Source organism: Pongo abelii, chromosome 5 (assembly GCF_028885655.2).
Source record: "Pongo abelii isolate AG06213 chromosome 5, NHGRI_mPonAbe1-v2.0_pri, whole genome shotgun sequence".
NCBI classification, from domain to species: domain Eukaryota; kingdom Metazoa; phylum Chordata; class Mammalia; order Primates; family Hominidae; genus Pongo; species Pongo abelii.
In genome coordinates this window covers 28,194,975-28,213,743 of record NC_071990.2, presented here as the reverse complement: position 1 = coordinate 28,213,743, position 18,769 = coordinate 28,194,975, and the positions used below count along the sequence as shown (strand labels likewise).

General features: G+C 39.6%; 1 protein-coding gene across 9 annotated transcripts in view; it reads right to left on the bottom strand.

Annotated features, from left to right (window-relative positions):
- PGBD1 (piggyBac transposable element derived 1) overlaps positions 1-18,769 on the bottom strand; it is a 67,554-nt gene that overhangs the window by 11,373 nt on the left and 37,412 nt on the right. For 4 of the 9 annotated variants that reach the window (XM_009241526.4, XM_063724721.1, XM_063724720.1 and 1 more), the window contains one exon: positions 63-17,777. In XM_009241526.4, the coding sequence (XP_009239801.3) occupies positions 16,217-17,777 (1,561 nt within the window). In that variant the 3' untranslated portion in view covers positions 63-16,216. 9 annotated transcript variants of the gene reach the window in all.

Here is an 18,769-nt window from a genome sequence, read left to right as displayed (position 1 = left end):
TTACATAGACACCACTTTTGTTTTTTATTCCATTTTCTGTTTTAACTCATGTGGTAGTGATATTTAATACTTTCTGATCAAACAGGTTCAAAGTGAATCTTTAAATTTCAAATTTCTTTTAAAGCTTTTTTTTTTTTTTTGAGATGGAGTCTCACTTTATTGCTAGGCTGGAGTGCAGTGGTGTGATCTCGGCTCACTGCAACCTCCGCCTCCCGGATTCAAGCAATTCTCCTGCCTCAGCCTCCCGAGTAGCTGGGACTACGGGTGTGTGCCACCACGCCTGGCTAATTTTTGTATTTTCAGTAGAGACGGGGTTTCACCATGTTGGCCAGGATGGTCTCGATCTCTTGACCTTGTGATCCACCCACCTTGGCCTCCCAAAGTGCTGGGATTACAGGGGTGAGCCACAGCATCCAGCCAAAGAACTCTTAATGAGTAACAGTGAAGTCATACTTCATAAGTGGTAAAGAAAAGTACAAAATTTAGAAACATTTTGTTAGGCATAGTAGTAATTGGGTGAAAAAGGATAAATGATCTCAAAATGAGAATGTGCTGTAATTGGAAGGAGCTAAAGGATGTTTCTTTCAGTTAAGAAGTATAACTGGGATGTTTTACTATTAAACATGGCTTTTATAAATGCATGGTCCAGTAATTTTATTCACTGTTAGTATTTAATTCACTGTCAGCTTATTAGTGTTTTCTGTACCCCGATAATGAATTTTAAATTACAAAAATTGTCCAGCAGCTACAGTTTAAAAATGAAACTAGATATTGTAATAAATTTGATGATTTTTTATAAAGAGGTCCTGGGTTTTATTTTTTTTGGAGAGACTAACATTTTAAGTTACATTATGTTATGCAGGTTAGAATTTCAATGACAGCTAAGCATACTTGTAAACTTTTAGGATTATGTTCCTCAAATTTGAGAACCTAAGAACCACTGAGAATGTGTATGGACCAGTTTGAATAACACTTAATGCTATTCTTTTAGATTATCAGTCTCCACTTGATGCCAGTGTGAGCAACACATTGTAACTGAAGGCACTGAAATAGTTCAGTATTTAGTCAAGATATATCTAAAATATGTTTGGTTTTCTGCAGTCAAGCTGTTCATGGAAAGAATTTATGTACATATGTTTTACTTATGGTCATATTTTAGAGCAAAAGTATTGAAGCAAAAGATATAGTCATAATTCTCAGTTATCTACGAAAGTTATGGTTTCATCAGTTCTGCTGTAACAACGTAAAGGTATTTAACTAAAAGTGTTTTTCTATAATTTCTGTTAAAGTCTTAACACATGCCTATTTTGTATTTCTTTGACATATGCTGTTATTTTTTCACCTTTTCCTGTCATTTATAGAGCCTTTCTATATATGTGAGATCAAGATTTTACGTGTGTGTGTGTGTGTGTGTGTGTGTAAGGGGCTGGGAAATATAGAGAATATTGTGAGGTTTGGGATTCTTCAGAAAAATCATCTCTCACTGCAACAGAGAACTATTGTTGAAAGAATCCCATTTACTGTTATCTAGAATACTTCTTTTAAGAACTTGTTTACCTATTATGTTGTTTCTGAAGTTCTGAGACCTAAGTACAATCAATTACCTTTCTATAGCTGGTTTGAGGGGAAAAAGAAAGCTATTCCCAGGTTGCCTGTAACAAACATTTAATAAAAAACAAGCAAATAAATAAAAGTTTGTGTGTCAGAACTTGAAAAAAAAAGGAGGGGATTATGCAAGGCCTTGAATACTGGGAAGTGGGAGTACTGGGGGACATTTTAGAGGCTGTCACCCATACTTAGCTTCCATGTCAAGTATCCTAGTTCTCAAAGACAGTGGAGAATGACAGAATTAAAACATGATATCATATGTGCATTTAAAATTTTAATACCACTGAAGTGCCACCAAATTGGCTGTGCCAATATATATTCCCACTAGCACAGTATGGTTGTTATTCTGTATCCTTGCCCATTATCAAACTTTTAAACATTTACCAAGCTGTTAAATGTGTAACGGTATCTTGCTTCTATTTTTAATCCTTGAATACTAACGACACTATGCATCTTTTTATACCATTTATTGGCCATTTGCATTTCCTCCTTTGTGAATTCCTTATTCATATCCTTTGGTTTTCTGGTGAACATTTTAACTTTTTCTTATCAGAGGGTAGAAATTCTTTATATTTTAGATATTAATCCCTTGTTGTATGTGTGTATGTGTATTCATATATAGGATATATGTAGATCTACATATATATTTATTATATAATTTCATTTTTTATAAAAATTAGGACTAACTCTGAAAATAAAATGCTGAATGGGAATATTCCTGAATCCCAAAATTCTAGGCAGAGTGAACCTGCTACAAATTTTCAAGGCTCGACCTATCTGGAGAACAAAAGAAGTCCTAGTTGTGGCCATGCCAGTTCCCTGAGGTACAGAAAACAGCTGTGCAAGTCAAGGTGGAAAAAAACGGTCGTGTATGCTTCTTTAACATGACAGCTTGCCCGGCCTATTTTCTGTCCTTTCTTATCATAAACTTCCTACTGCCTGCTCCTGGTTTGCACTAGTCATTAGACATGGAATCAGGAATACAGACTTCCAGGAAAGAGTCCTTCATATCATGAAATCTGCAGATGACACTTCAGGCACCTCTGCTATCAGGATTCCCCTGGGCCTTGAGTGACTCTGAGACATCTCTGGGAGACTTGCCAACAGAGACTGCAGCCAGAGCACCCACCCCAGGGAGCAGATTCTGAAGCTTCTGTTGCTGGAGCAGTTCCTGACCATCCTGCCTAAGAAGCCCCAGGCCTCAGTGAGAGAGCATCATCCAGAAAGTAGAAAAGAGGCTGTGACCTGCTTGGCCATGTAGAAGAGAAAGACTGATGGATCAAGACAGCAGGTAAAAAGGTAGAAGGCTTGGAGGTATAGAGCCAGAATGAGGGGCACTGACAGGTTGGCAGTGAGGAGATTATTTCTGAGAAACTTCAGTCTTTACTGAGCCAAGCTAAAGTTATTAGTTATTTGCATTTTTCTTTTCAACTTTCAAACATCACCCTTGCAGCCCTTGAATGGTCTAATGAAACACTAATTTTTCTATGTCCTGCAATCTCTTCTCTAAGGATTTAGCCCTAATTCTCATAATAAACCTACTGATTCAGGGTTCAGCCTATCTCCATAAAAAGGACATAATCTTGAGGGAAAAATTATCTTTGAAGGCATAGGAAGCATAGTTAGTCAATCATCTGCAGCCCATAAAGACCCAGGTAAATGAGAACCTCCAAAACCATGTACCTTTCCAAAGACTGGTGAGAAGCGGAGTTTCTTCTGAGATGGAAGTATTGCCAGCTAAAGACATAGAAGTAATGTTCGGCCCATTTTTTATTCATTTCCCCTTTCATTAAAACTCTACTCTATCCATCTTCTTATGCCCAGTTGATGCATACAAAAAATTTATTAGCTAAATGAATGAAGATATGTGGGCAGAACCAACATCTACCCATTCCTTCTGGAGACCAAGTGTGTTCGGCCTCTTGTTTGTCCTATCATTTGAGTGGCCTGTGTTTAGTCTGTGTCTCAGCATAGACAAGAGAGAATTGACTATAGCCTTTACCATAAGAGTGTTGATGTGACCTTTTGAGAATGTGTGATCAGTGCTTAAGACACCTTCACGTTAGCATGTAAATGTGTACCCACGATTACATAGCCATACAATTCTAGACTCAACCATGGCTCTAGGACCATGTGAAGAACCCTGTGTACTGCCCCTCACAGTTGGATGGCTGCCAGGTTAACTCTGGCCTTTCTTGGCTTAGTCTCTCTCTCTGTGCTACAGGTACCTCCCTAAAGGAAAATAGCAAGATATAGAAAATATAAGCATCAAAGAAAGAAAAGAACATTAAAAGACTTCCTGGTGGCTGTTTCTTCCTATGCATTGGGGAGAAAATAACTAGGACCCACTCTGTAGAATCTCCTTCGTTAATTACAACTTCGCCTCTCACATCTGCCTAATTTTGTTATACTCCTTTTCCTGGCTATAATATTTCACTTACTCCCAGTCCTCTGGCCCTAGAATAAAAATGTGAGCTGCCTGGTATCTCCACCTTTAGCTCTCATGCCTGAGTTGACAAATCCCAGGTTTCACCTGGATATCCTTACCTCCCCACCAAGCTTGTTTTAGTTTCAGACTTGCCGATCTGCACCTCAAACCCCAAATTCTCATAAATGATAGCTTTTCTGCCTGCTTTTCTTTTGATGCTTTTCCCTGACCTCACGTGAGACTATATAAACTGTATTATTTCCCTTTCAACTAACCAGCTCCCCTCCCCAACTCTTGGGCTTCCTTAAGCCCAGGATGTGAAGAAAAAGAATTATCAGCAAACTATATCCATATTTTTAAAAATTCCTTTTTGTCCATGCCATAGGTTCAACATATATTTGCTTGAGGCAATATATGGTTTTCTGGTTTCAGTTCATTGATGATTTGTCCTAGCACCTGTGCTGAAGGGAATTACTTAATGTGCCTCAGTTAGTCACGGATATCTAGATAACATTCAGCAGTCAACATGACAGTTGGGAATAGTGATTCCTAAATCTTAGAATTTAGATTTTATATATACATGTCATCGTTCAGGGATTAAAAAGTCAATTTTGTTAACTCTAACAAAACCTTAAGCAAAGAATGAAAGCAAGGGGTCCAGAGAGTCAGGATCCAGAGTGGCTCCTCATGATTCAGTGCAGCTTCAACAGAATATTTTCTGTCCTTTCTTTTTTCTTTTCTTTTTTTTTTTTTTTTTTGAGACAGGTTCTTGCTCTGTCTCCTTCCTTCAGTTTATGGCAGTGATCCCTTGCACGCCTTTACCAACCCTCAAGCTTACTACACTTTTATTTCACTTGATTCATCCCAAGATGGGGACCGGTTGACAAATTTCTTTTATATTTTCAGATCAGAATCTAAGGTTGAAGATATGGAGACTAAGAACAACAACAACAAAAAATGAACTAGCCTTAAAGCAAGAAACACCTGAATAAGTGAAACCCCCTAAAGCAATCCTATGCAGACCTCGAATCAAAGTTTTTCAGTCCTAAATGAGACAGAAGCAGTGGATGGGCAAACCCACAAGGGAAAAAAGGTGACCTCCAGATCCACCCGAGGATGCATTTCCTCGCAAGGGAAAGACTGTAAGAGTGCGCCAAGGGGAAGTCGGCGTGGGAGTAGCACTCCAACCAGACCCAGCACCTGCGTGGGCCTAGGCACTTCGGTCACTCCCCCAGCAAGCACTTATCACCACCACTGTGCGCATGCCTCCGGCAGTTAACCGTCTTCTTCTCAGCGTCTATCTCGTACTGCACGCAGGCCCTACGCAAGCAAACGCTGCCGCAAGCGCTTCCTAAGGAGCTCAACCCGCTTCCAGCACCCGCAGGTACACACACGGGTGAGAGGCCTGATGACTGCAGCGGCTGCCGCGAAACTTTCAGCCAGAGTTCCTGCCACATCCCGCACCAGTGGGTCCACATGGGCAAGAGGCCCTATCAGTGTGTATGTGGCAATGCGTTTGGGCAGATCTCAACACTTCTTGGGCATAAGAACCCTCTATTTAAAAACAAACAACAAAAAACAAAAAACAAAAAGCCAAGAAAAGATGCTAATTGGTAGTGTGATGGAAAGAAAACCTTTGAGTAGAACTTGAATAAGTTTGGATTAATCAATATATGAACATTAAGAGAAGAAATGAAGAGCTTAATTCTTATACCAGAAGTGCATCTATTACAGCATAAACCAATTATATCTTTGACCAGAACCTATACTTTACTAATAGCGGCAGTCACCTCTTTCTGAGTGTGTCAAGCTGAAGCAGGAGCATGGAAAATAAAACAGAGCTGGAGCTTGAATTGACACTGACATCATCCCTACCTTAGAAGACAAATATATGTATGTGTATGTGTGTGTGTGTATATACACACACACACACACACACACACAGAGCAGAACCACAGATATAGTCAATCTGAATACTTTGGTAAATTTGTCCTGGAGAGAAAACTTATCAGACAGTTGAATTTGGCGCTATCTTCCTTCTTCATTCTGACTTCCAACATCAGAAACTCCATGTGCGCAAGAAGTCCCACTTTCATTTTGCTCTGAATGACAGGGGAGTGAAACCTCAGTAAAGAATGAATTTTATGGGACAAGACAGGAAAATGGTGAATAGGAGGCAGGACTAAATTGCAGCTCCCACTCAGATGGACAGAGCAGTGTGTGGAGATGAACATCGTGAACTTTTGCTCCAAGAGCTACCACAAGAACATACCAGGAAAGCCAAGAGAACCCACAGACCCTTTGAAGGAAGTGGATTGCTTCTGCAGGCCCCAGGAGACAGCTGAAAAACTGTGGGTGCCCAAAGTATGAAAGGGGGATCATCTGCCCCTGAACACCCACTGTCACTAGGGAACCTGAAGGTCCAGATCACAAGAGAAGGATTTGACTTTACTTGGAGCTGAAACAAAATTAGAGAGCTAAGTGAAACACAGGGGTAGAAGCAGCAGCAGGAAGAGCCCTATGGGTGCTTGGTCCCCAGGGGAGCCATTTCTGACTTTGTCTCAAAGAGGTCTTTGGGGAAGGTTGCTAGAGGAACTGAGAAAAGACCACAGAGAGAAGGAAACATCCAGCTGAACTTCGTAAGAATTTTGACCAAATTCAAAATTTCTTGTACAGAACTCCCGGGAGGGGGTGAATTGGGAGTGCAGACACAGCACAGAAACCACATCAGGTGGGGAGGCACAAAACGTGAAAGCACTGCTTGCCATCTCAGTTAGGAGGCTGGTAGTCTGTGGCAAGTTCTCAGCCCTGCTCACCTGCTGCCTGGAAATAAACTCAGTGCAGCTGGGGGAGTACAGTGGGCGTGAGACCTGTCTTTTGGGCTGTGTGGGAGCTGGGTGAGGCCTGGCCTATAACTGCCAGCTTTTCCCAACTTCCCTGGCCACCCGTGTGACTCAGCAGAGGCAGCCATAATCCCCCTGGGAACATATAACTCCATTGGCCTAGGAACCATAATCCCATCCCTCAGCGGCCACAGCAAGCCCTGCCCAAGGGGAGTCTGAGCTCAGACATGCCTGACTCAGCCCCAACCTGATGGTCTTTACCCACCACGCTAGCTGAAGACAAACGACATAATCTCTTGGGAGATCTAGGGCCCCACCCACTGTCTGATCCTCCGTATACTACCACAGCTGATGCTGTCTTGAAACCACCACCTCCTGGCAGGAGGCCAACCAACACAAAACTAGTGCAACAAACAAAACTACAACTAAGGATCCTCACAAGAGCCCATTTCACTCCCCTGCCACCTCCACAACAGCAGGTGCTTGTATCCATGGCTGAGAGACCTGAAGACTTTCACATCACAGGACTCTATGCAGACTCCCCCAGTACCAGCCTGAGCTGTGTGGCTAGATCCAGAAGAGAAGACAATCACTGCAGTTCAGCTCTCAGGAAGCCACATCCATAGGGGAAGAGGGAGAGCACAACATCGAGTAGTCCCTGTGGGACAAAAGAATCTGAACAGCATCCCTAAGCCCCAGATCTTCCCTATGACATAGTCTACCCAAATGATAAAGAACCAGGAAAACAATTCTGATAATATAAAAGGTTCTTTAATGTCCCCCAAAAGATGATACCAGCTCACCAGCAATGTATCCAAACCAAGAAGAAATCCCTGAATTGCCAGACAAAGAATTCAGGTTGATTACTAAGCTAATCAAGGAGGCACCAGAAAAAGGCAAAGTCCAACTTAATGAAATAAAAAAAAAAATGAAACAAGATACGAAAGGAAAAATCTTCAGTGAAATAGCCTAAATAAAAATCACAACTTCTAGAAATGAAGGACACTCTTAGAGAAATGCACAACACACTGAAAAATCTCAGCAGTAGAACTGAACAAGCAGAAGAAAGAACTTCAGAGCTTGAAGACAAGGTTTTTGAATTAACCCAATCCAAAAAAGACAAAGAAAAAAGAATTTTAAAAAATGAAGAAAGCCTCCAAGAAGTTTGGGATTATGTTAACCAAATGCAAGAATAATTGGTGTTCCTGAGGAAGAAGAGAAATCTAAAAATTTGAAAAATATATTTGAGGGAATAATTGTGGAAAAATTCCCTGGCTGTGCTAGAAATCTAGACATCCAAATACAAGAAGCTCAAAGAACACCTGGGAAATTTATCACAAAAAGATCATCATCTAGGCACATAGTCATCAGGTTATCTAAAGTCAAGACAAAGGAAAGAATCTTAAAAGCTGTGAGGCAAAAGTGCCAGGTAATCTATAAAGGAAAACCTATCAGATTAACAGCAGATTTCGCAGCAGAAACCCTACAAGCTAGAAGGATTGGGGCCCTATGTTCAGCCAACTTAAACAAAAGAATTATCAGCCAAGAATTTTACATCCAGTGAAAATAAGCTTCATAAATGAAGGAAAGATAGTCTTTTTCAGACAAACAAATGCTGAGAGAATTAGCCACTACCAAGCCAGCACTACAAGAACTGCTAAAAGGAACTCTAAATCTTGAAACAAATCCTTGAAATACACCAAAATAGAACCTCCTTAAAGCACAAATCTCACAGGACCTACAAAACAAAAACACAATAAATAAAAAACAAAACAAGGTCTTCAGGCAACAAATAGCATGATGAATAGACTAGTACCTCACATCTAAATACTAATGTTGAATGTAAATGGCCTAAAAGCTCCACTTAAAAGATACAGAATGGCAGAATGGATAAGAATTCACCAAACAGCTATCTGCTGTCTTCAAGTGACTTACCTGACACATAAGGAGTCACATAAACTTAAGGTAAAGGGGTGGAAAAAGATATTCCATGCAAATGGACACCAAAAGTGAGCAAGAGTAGCTATCCCTGTATCAGACAAAACAAACTTTAAAGCAACAGCAGTTAAAAAAGAAAAAGAAGGACATTATATAATGATAAAAGGACTTGTCTAGCAGGAAAATATCACAATCCTAAATACATATGCACCTAACACTGGAGCTCTCAAATTTATAAAACGATTACTGTTAGACCTAAGAAATGAGATAGACAGCAACACAATAATAGTGGAGGACTTCAATACTCCATTGACAGCATTAGACAGGTCATCAAGACAGAAAGTCAACAAAGAAATGATGGATTTAAACTATACCCTAGAACAAACAGACTTAACAGATACTTACAGAACATTCTTCCCAACAACTGCAGAATATACATTCTATTCTTCAGCACATGGAACATTCTCCAAGATAGACCATATGATAGGCCACAAAACAAGTCTCAATAAATTTAAGAAAATTGAAATTATATCAAGTACTCTCAGACCACAGTGGAATAAAATTGGAAATCAACCCCAAAAGACACTCTCAAAACCATGCAAAGACATGGAAATTAAATAACCTGCTCCTGAATGATCACTGGGTCAACAATGAAATCAAGATGGAAATTTAAAAATTCTTTGAACTGAATGATAATAGTGACACAACCTATCAAAACCTTGGGGATACAGGAAAGGTGGTCCTAAGAGGAAAGTTCACAGCCTTAAATATCTATGTCAAAAAGTCTGAAAGAGCACAAATAGACAATCTAAGGTCAAGGAACTAGAGAAATAAGAACAAACCAAACCCAAACCCAGCAGAAGAAAAGAAATAACAAAGATCAGAGCAGAACCAAATGAAATTGAAACAACAAAAAATAATACAAAAGATAAGTGAAACAAAAAGCTGCTTCTTTGAAAAGATAAATAAAATTGATAGACCATTAGCAAGATTAACCAAGAAGAGAAGACAGAAGATCCAAATAAGCTCAATTAGAAACCAAACAGGAGATATTACAACTGATATCACAGAAGTACAAAAGATCACTCAAGGCTACTATGAACACCTTTACATGCATAAACTAGAAAATCTAGAGGAGATGGATAAATTCTCGGAAATATACAACCCTCCTAGATTAAACCAGGAAGAAATAGAAACTCTGAACAGACCGATAACAAGCAGCAAGATTGAAACGGTAATTTAAAAAATGGGCAACAACAAAAAGTCCAGGACTAGATGGATTCACAGCTGAATTCTATCAGACATTCAAAAAATTGGTACCAATCCTATTAACACTATTCCACAAGATAGAGAAAGAGGGAATTCTTCCTAAATTAATCTATGAAACCAATATCACCCTGATACCAAAACTAGAAAAGGACATAACAAAAAAGGAAACTATAGACCCTGATGAATATAGATGCAAAAATCCCTAACAAAATACTAGCTAAGTAAATCCAACAGCATATCAAAAAGATAATCCACCATGATCAAGTGGGTTTCATACCAGGGATGCAGGAATGGTTTAACATATGCAAGTCAATAAATGTGACACACCACATAAATGGAATTAAAGCAAAAATCACATGATCATCTCAATAGACATAGAAAAAGCATTTGACAAAATCCAGCATCCCTTTATGATTATAACTCTCAGCAAAATAAGCATAGAAGGGACATACCTTAAGGTAAGAAAAGCCATCTGTGACAAACCCACAGCCAACATAATACTGAATGGGGAAAAGTTGAAAGCATTCCCCCTGAGAACTGGAACAAGACAATGATGTCCACTCTCACCACTTCTATTCAATATAGTACTGAAAGTCCTAGCCAGAGCAATTGGACAAGATAAAGAAATAAAGGGCATCCAAATTGATAAAGAGGAAGTCAAACTGTTGCTGTTTGCTGATAATATGATCATATACCTAGAAAACCCTAAAGCCTCCTCCAAAAAGCTCCTAGAACTGATAAATGAATTCACCAAAGTTTCAGGATATAAAATTAATGTACACAAATCAGTAGCTCTGCTATACACCAACAGCCACCAAGCTGAGAATCAAATCAAGAACTCAACCCCCTTTACAATAGCTGCAAAATAAAATAAAATACTTAGGAATATATCTAGCCAAGGTGAAAGACCCGTACAAGGAAAACTACAAAACACTGAATAAAGAAATCATAGACAACACCAACAAATGGAAAGACATCCCATGCTCGTGGATGGGTAGAATCAATATTGTGAAAATGATCATACTGCCAAAAGCAATATACAAGTTCAATGCAATTCTTATGCAACTACCACCATCATTCTTCAGAGAACTAGAAAAAATTCCTAAAATTCACATGAAACCAAAACAGAGCTCATATAGCCAATGCAAGACTAAGCAAAAAGAACAAATCTGGAGGCATCACATTACCTGACTTCAAACTATAAGGCCATAGTCACAGAAACAGCATGGTACTGGTATAAAAATAGGCACATAGAGCAATGGAACAAAATAGAGAACCCAGAAATAAAGCCAAATACTTACAGCCAATTGATCTACAATGGAGCAAACAAAAACATAAAGTGGGGAAAGGACATCTTATTCAAAAAATGGTGCTGGGATAATTGACAAGGCACATGTAGAAGAACAAAACTGGATCCTCATCTCTATACAAAAATCATCTCAAGACGGATCAAGGACTTAAACCTAAGACCTGAAACCATAAAAACTCCAGAAGATAATATTTAAAAAGCCCTTCTAGACATTGGCTTAGGCAAAGAGTTCATGACCAAGAACCCCAAAGCAAATGCAACAGAAACAAAGATAAATAGATGGGACCTAAACCAAAAAGCTTCTGCAAAGCAAAAGAAACAATCAGCAGAGTAAACAAACAACCCAAAGCATGGGAGAAAATCTTCACAATCTATACATCTGACAAAGGACTAATATCCAGAATCTATAAGGAACTCAAACAAATCAGCAAGAAAAAAAAATCCCATCAAAAAGTGGGCTAAGGACATCAATAGGCAATTCTCAAAAGAAGATATACAAATGGCCAACAAACACATAAAAAAATGCTCAACATCACTCATTATCAGGGAAATGCAAATCTAACCCACAATGCAATAACTTACTCCTGCAAGAATGGCCATAATGACAAAATAATAGATGTTGGCATGGATGTGGTAAAAAAGGAACACTTTTACACTGCTGGTGGGTGAATGTAAACTAGTACAACCACTATGGAAAACAGTGTGGAGATTCCTTAAAGAACTAAAAGTAGAATTACCATTTGATCCAGCAATCCCAATACTGGGTATGTACCCGGAAGAAAATAAATCATTATATGAAAAAGATACTTACACACTTATGTTTACAGCAGCATAATACACAATTGTAAAAATATGAAACCAGCCCAAATGCCCATCAATCAACAGTGGATAAAGAAATTGTGGTATATATACAACATAGAATACTACTCAGCCATATAAAAGGAAGAAAATAATGGCATTTGCAGCAACCTGGATGGAACTGGAGACCACTATTCTAAGTGAAGTAACTCAGGAATGGAAAACCAAACAACGTGTGTTCTCACTAAGTGGGAGCTAAGCTATGAGGATGCAAGGGCATAGGAATGATATAATGGACTTTGGGGACTTGGGGGGAAAAGGTGGGAGCAGGGGTGAGGGATAAAAGACTATACATTGGGTACAGTGTTCACTGCTTGGGTCATGGGTGCACCAAAATCTCAGAAATGACGTGGTAGACAGTCATTCTCTTGGGAACTAAAAACTTATTCATGTAACCAAACACTACCTTTTCCCCAAAAACCTATTGAAATACATAAAACAAAATTTTAAAAGAATGAACTTCACAGTATAAAATAAGGAAAAAGTTCAGTCTGAGCCTGGGGGTTAAGTCAGAATGTTTAGGCACAAATGCAAGTCACACTGATGTTAATTTGGTATCCAGTTATTAAAAAGCAGACAATCCCTAATTAGATACCTCAATGTAAGGACTACAGGAGAACTTAATCATGATGTTTGTCCTGCCTTGAAGAATTGTCTTGCCTTAAAAAGTCACTGTCCTGTGACTTAGTTGGAAACTGTTCCTTGAAGCGAGCCAGATTAGTAAAGGATGCTGGGGCCTCTCCTAAGGTATAAATTTACCTAATAATGTTTTAAAGTCACCATTTGTCTTCATTATCTCTCACTCCAAATTATTCTGTATTGTTTCCAAGGTTACTCTCATATTCCATTGTTCTATAGTACACTTTAAAGATAAAGCTATGTATTTGGATAGCTAAATTTTCCCATCAAATTGCAGGGTATTCTAAGTATGCTGAGTAATATAACAAATTTCAGGTCTTGTTTTGGTTGCAAGGAGGGTTGCAAAAGAGATTCCCTGTAAATTTGTTGTCTAATAAAGGATATGCCCTGAACAAAAACAACTACCATGTAAGGCAGCAGTATTTAAGGAGCACCATGAACACAGTGTGTGCAGAAGTACCATAGATGTTCAGTACAATGATGTGGTAGACAGTCATTCTCTTGGTACAGATCTCCAGGAACCTTTGTAATGTCTTTTCCTAACCCGTTCACAATGACAAAGGTGTTGACCTCTCCTGCAGTGTGATCTTTTTTGGGTTTTTTAAAGAGAAGACCAAAAGGAATAAAAACTAGAAGCAAAAACCATAAAACAAATTGGCACTCAATATTGGCTGCAAGGATTACACCACTTACTAGTTATATGACTTTTAAAATGCTACTTATGTTTGTTTTCTCATCCATAGAATGGGGATATTAATAATATTTGTAAAACTCTTAGAACAGTCTTATGTAGCAAATGCTAAAAGTTTTTGTTCAATTTTTTTGCGGGTGTGAATTAGGAGTCATCCAAAGTTGTTCTCCTGTATCCAACTTCATCTAACCTAGGAGACCTGATATGGATCAGTGACTGTCACTTAGAATTATGTTCAGCTGGGAATAACAAATATCCCCACCACACCCCCAGTAACAATGAGTTCACCAAGATAGAAGTTTTTTGCCCTCACATGTAAATCTCAGCCGTAGGCAATTTTCAAGACTCTATTCCAGTCTTCAGGGAACCAGGTTCCTTCCAGCTTACTTCACTTCCTGGGCAGGTGCTGGTGTGTACAGCATGGGCCAGTTCTGCTCCAGTCTTAGGGTGTCACTCCCCATTTTCCTTGGGCTCTACATTTACTTCTCAAGTGTAGAGTGGTATATTGAGTGCCATGGAGAGTGTGGGTTAGGCTCAGAGAGTTAATCTGTCCAGGGTTACATGGCTGAAATTCAAAGACTTTCTGGTGCCAAGACCCACATACAGTCCACTATTCATGCTTTTTCATAACATACTGTTTCTATCTTCTGCATAGCTGATGCTCAGATTTGCTCTTCAGAACTTTCACAGTCATTGTTTGGAGACAGGTTTGGGGAGGGGGAGGGTCAAGGAAGGGTCTGGTGAGCAGTCAAGCAACATCACAGAACTGTGGTCTGAATGATGGCAAAGAGGTGGAATGGTGTGAATGGATTCAAGAGATATTAGAGGTGAGTGGTAGAAGAGGGTCACAGGTAACATTTAGGTGTCTTGTTTGACGACCTGGGTGTTCAGTGATATTATTTACATAATTATGGAACCCTGGAGAATAGAAAAGCAGATTTAGAATGTGGGAGATATAAAGTGCAGCCTTTGATAACTGCCAAGTGGGGATGGCTAGAGGGCTCTAAACATCAGGGCAGACATGAAACTGAAATACGAAGTTATTCTATAACTATTTCCTGCCTATATTAGCAATTACCATCTGCACCACTCATCATTTAACTAAAACCTGCATTCTATTAATACCCTTTTGTGGGTAGATACTTAGACACCAGACACTTCATCATTTAAAAGTAGAAACCAACCCACCCTGGTGATGTATTTCACAAAGAATATCAGATCAATTACAGGAAATAATGAACTTATATTTTCTTTGAACGTCTTGCATGGAATAGGTGAATCTGTGACTACATTACGCGCAGCTTACACTTTCACCAGTCATCCACATAAGAAACATACCTGTTGAAAGAATTCAAACCTGACCACCTGCCTTCCAGCCAGGAAAGGGACTGTAAATATTAGGATATGAAAGAAAGGCAAGGAGCTGTTGTGGCTACAACCCACAGAAATGAGGTGGAGCCTGTCTTCTCTACCCTCCAGACTAATCCACCAATACTAGACTTCAACACTAAGGAGTCACAGTCTGTATCATTCACTTTTCCAAGTGTTTCTCCTTCAGTTACCTATCACTGATGACCTTAAGCCTAGACATCTCTTTGGGTGATTTCAACATGGCCTTTATGTTGACTTTATGCCTATCTTTTCCTTCACTCTCCTGGTTACTTGTTATCCTGATTTGCTTCATGTTTCCTCGGTTTTCTTTATTCTTCTGACTTCTGCTGCCAACTCACACAGTCACCATAGGATACACCTATCACTTCAATATTCAAAGGCACTGCTTCACCTCTGGTTTTTCCTTTATAGCACTCTCCTTCAATATCCATGCCTGACCCTTCTCACTTACACACAATCCGATCTAGTTTTACACCAATGCTAAGGTTTTTAGTCTCTTACCACCTATGTTTTGTTTAGATCATTCTTACTTCATAGGCTGTGTCACTAGTTTGAACTATGGAGTCAGCACCATTCTATGGTTACTAGAACATTGCTTGCATCTTAAAAATGGCATTCTCCAGAGAATTTTTTTAAAGAGGTAGGATTTCCTTCTTTAAATGCACAAAATAGCCAGGTATAGTGGCTCACGCCTGTAATCCCAGCACTTTGGGAGGCCAAGGCAGGCAGATCAGGAGGTCAGATCGAGACCATCCTGGCCAACATGGTGAAACCCTGTCTCTACTAAAAATACAAAAATTAGCTGGGCATGGCAGTGCCTACCTGTAATCCCAGCTACTTGGGAGGCTGAGGCAGGAGAATCGCTTGAACTAGGGTGTCAGAGGTTGCAGTGGGCCAAGATCATGCCACTGCACTCCAGCTTGGCCACAGAGTGAGACTGTGTCTCAAAAAATAAATAAATAAGTGCACAAAATAGTCAATTGAACAAATACATGATTTCTCATGTCTGACACAAAATTTGACATAGAGAAAGGTACTATAGTTTAACATTTTCACAGATAATTTTTAACATTATTTGTTACAATAGTCTTTGAAACTCTATATAAATGTCTGATTTTTAAAAGTATTATTTAATAACTTCATTACATATATCAGATTTACTTTGGGAGGGTACAACAGCATGTACAATTATTATTTTTCTATGTCTTATTAATGTCTGCACTATGTCCATTTTATGTGACCTAATCTGACAGATCAGCATTGTGTTCCAAGTAGAAATGTGCAACAAATCTCCGAAAATCCAAGGGGTCTAGAGAAGCACCTGGGTTACAGGCTCTGTGTAGTTGCCATGCGTTGTTCATGGCTACATCAATCATGTAGCTCACCAAAATTGAGTACCACTTCTTGCTTCTTATCCTCACCCTGTATTTAGAAATAATTTGATCCATTTTAGCTACACCTTCCTTGCATTCATCATACACTTTTACTATGGAAGGTTGACTTATCTGAGGGATTTCTTCTTTATCAGCATCACAACAGCTTACCTCATTGACTGGTTCTATGCCCACAGCATTGGAGCACAGACTGATAATGCCATCCCCATACCAACGACACAAAATTATCTCATTGTTTTCTTCTACTCGGAAATCAAAATACCCTCTCTTCATTTTTTTCATATGTTCTACATTCATAAGGGGACATTTTTCGGTCCTGTTCTCACGAATTGTTCCTGTTGCCCTCACCCCCTTCTTCTTCAAGGCTGACAACAATTTGACACTTGTAAAGAAGCTATCAAAACACAGGTGATAGGGATACTGACCTCTCTCTAAAAGAACATCAGCGAAGTTCATCACTAGATTTCCACCTAACCCAAGATCAGGATCCTCATCTACCTTCATAGTTGATTCTTCCTGATAGGGTTCAAACCAAACCAGATAACCCTGTGTGGTTGTACCACACCAAATTTTATAGCCAATTCTAATAGGCTTTCCATTCAGGAATTGGTCACTATCAAAGCATTCACACATTGACTTATCAAAGCAATAGTATTCTTCCAGGGGAGCATACAAGAGGAAATTTTTATTCATTTGTTTTATGAGAGGTCTCAACTTTGTAAACTTATCTTTTTGATCTAGGTGGCCATTATCTGCAAAGTGCAGGTTTGAGAAAATCAATTCAAATCTGTCCCTTCTGATTGCATCTCTAACCAGGTTCTGATCGGTGTCAGAGATTTCCCAATACATTTCCCTTCTAGGATGCCTCATAAATCCACTCAAAAGTAAGACACCAAACACACACCTCATTTCCTGAACTGTGACTTCCAAGCTGACATTTTTCTGAGAAGCATAATTATTGGTTTCACTGACAATTAAGTTGAATGTTTCATCATCAAAAAATAATTCAAAAAGCTCTACTGGGTTCAACTTTTCACTCTTGAGATTCAAAAGTCCAGAATCCAGTGCTGACCAGCTTGGAAAATTGGGTTTAATGTCTCTTTTGCTCCAACTCTTTTCTGGGAAACATGATACCTTTAACTTCTTTTGAGCAGGCTGGATCTCAGGCTCATTATCTTTTTCCACATCTGAGTCACCAGAGAATGAGAGGCCTTGGAGCAGTTCACTCACTCGAGCTTTGTCTTTTTTTCTCCCTTTTCGGGTAATGTCTCCTGCAGCATATTCCAAGGGTGAGATGTGCATCCGGGTCCACAAATCACCTGGGTGACGGTCCTTCAGAGTGTTCAAATGTGCAACTGTCCTTTCAGTAGGGATAGGAGTACTACAAGGAATCTGGAGTGCACACTCTCTGGGAAAGAAAAAAAGAACGTGTTATAAAAATCCTCAATCATATTCTCTCACACATGATAAATCTGCTGAAGCTTAAATCTTTTGGGGCTTGGGGTGGGTGTGGGGGGATACTTACTTATTTCTTTTAAGTTTCCATGGGGAGGACTTTGGCTAGATTGAACATTTCTAGCCTCTCTCCACCTCTCACTCACTCCTCAGGATGGAACTAACTGTTGAGCCTGGGAGAAAGAACTGAGTATCCTTGGTACACTCCTTCCTCTGTCCTCTTTAGGAGCAGGATGCAGACATCCCATGCTCCTTGGTGCCCCAAGTTGCATTGAGAAGACCTATGCAGAGGGACATCTGCTACACTCACCGTCTGCCAGTACAAGCCTATTTAGCTCTGCCTTTAAGCCATTTTTAGCCAGTCTAACTTCTGTCAGTAAGAAACTGAGGTTTCCAGAACCATCTATTTTATTCCTGCATCCCTGTCAACTGGTTCTGAATCTGAACAAGAAAAAAAGGTGATTATTTACCAGGTCTTCTGACATCTCTCACAGAATTTCTGAACATGGAAGGACTTAGCCCCTGCTAGTTCTACATTCATCTGATGGACATACTACTCTGGGGAAAAACAAATGAAACTCAACTCATTGCACTTGGACTGATTTTTATGGGGTTTACAAGGAAGTAAGCTAAAGTTACAAAGATGAAAAGTATTTTTTTTTTTTTTTTTTTGAGACAGAGTCTAGCTTTGTCACCCAGGCTGGAGTGCAGTGGCATGATTTCAGCTCACTGCCACCTCCACCTCCCAGGTTCAAGCGATTCTCCTGCCTCAGCCTCCTGAGTAGCTGGGACTACAGGCACCTGCCACCATGCCCAACTAATTTTTGTATTTTTAGTAGAGACAGGGTTTCACTGTGTTGGCCAGGCTGGTCTCAAACTCCTGACCTTGTGATCCACTCACCTCGGCCTCCCAAAGTGCTGGGATTACAAGCGTGAGCCACTGCA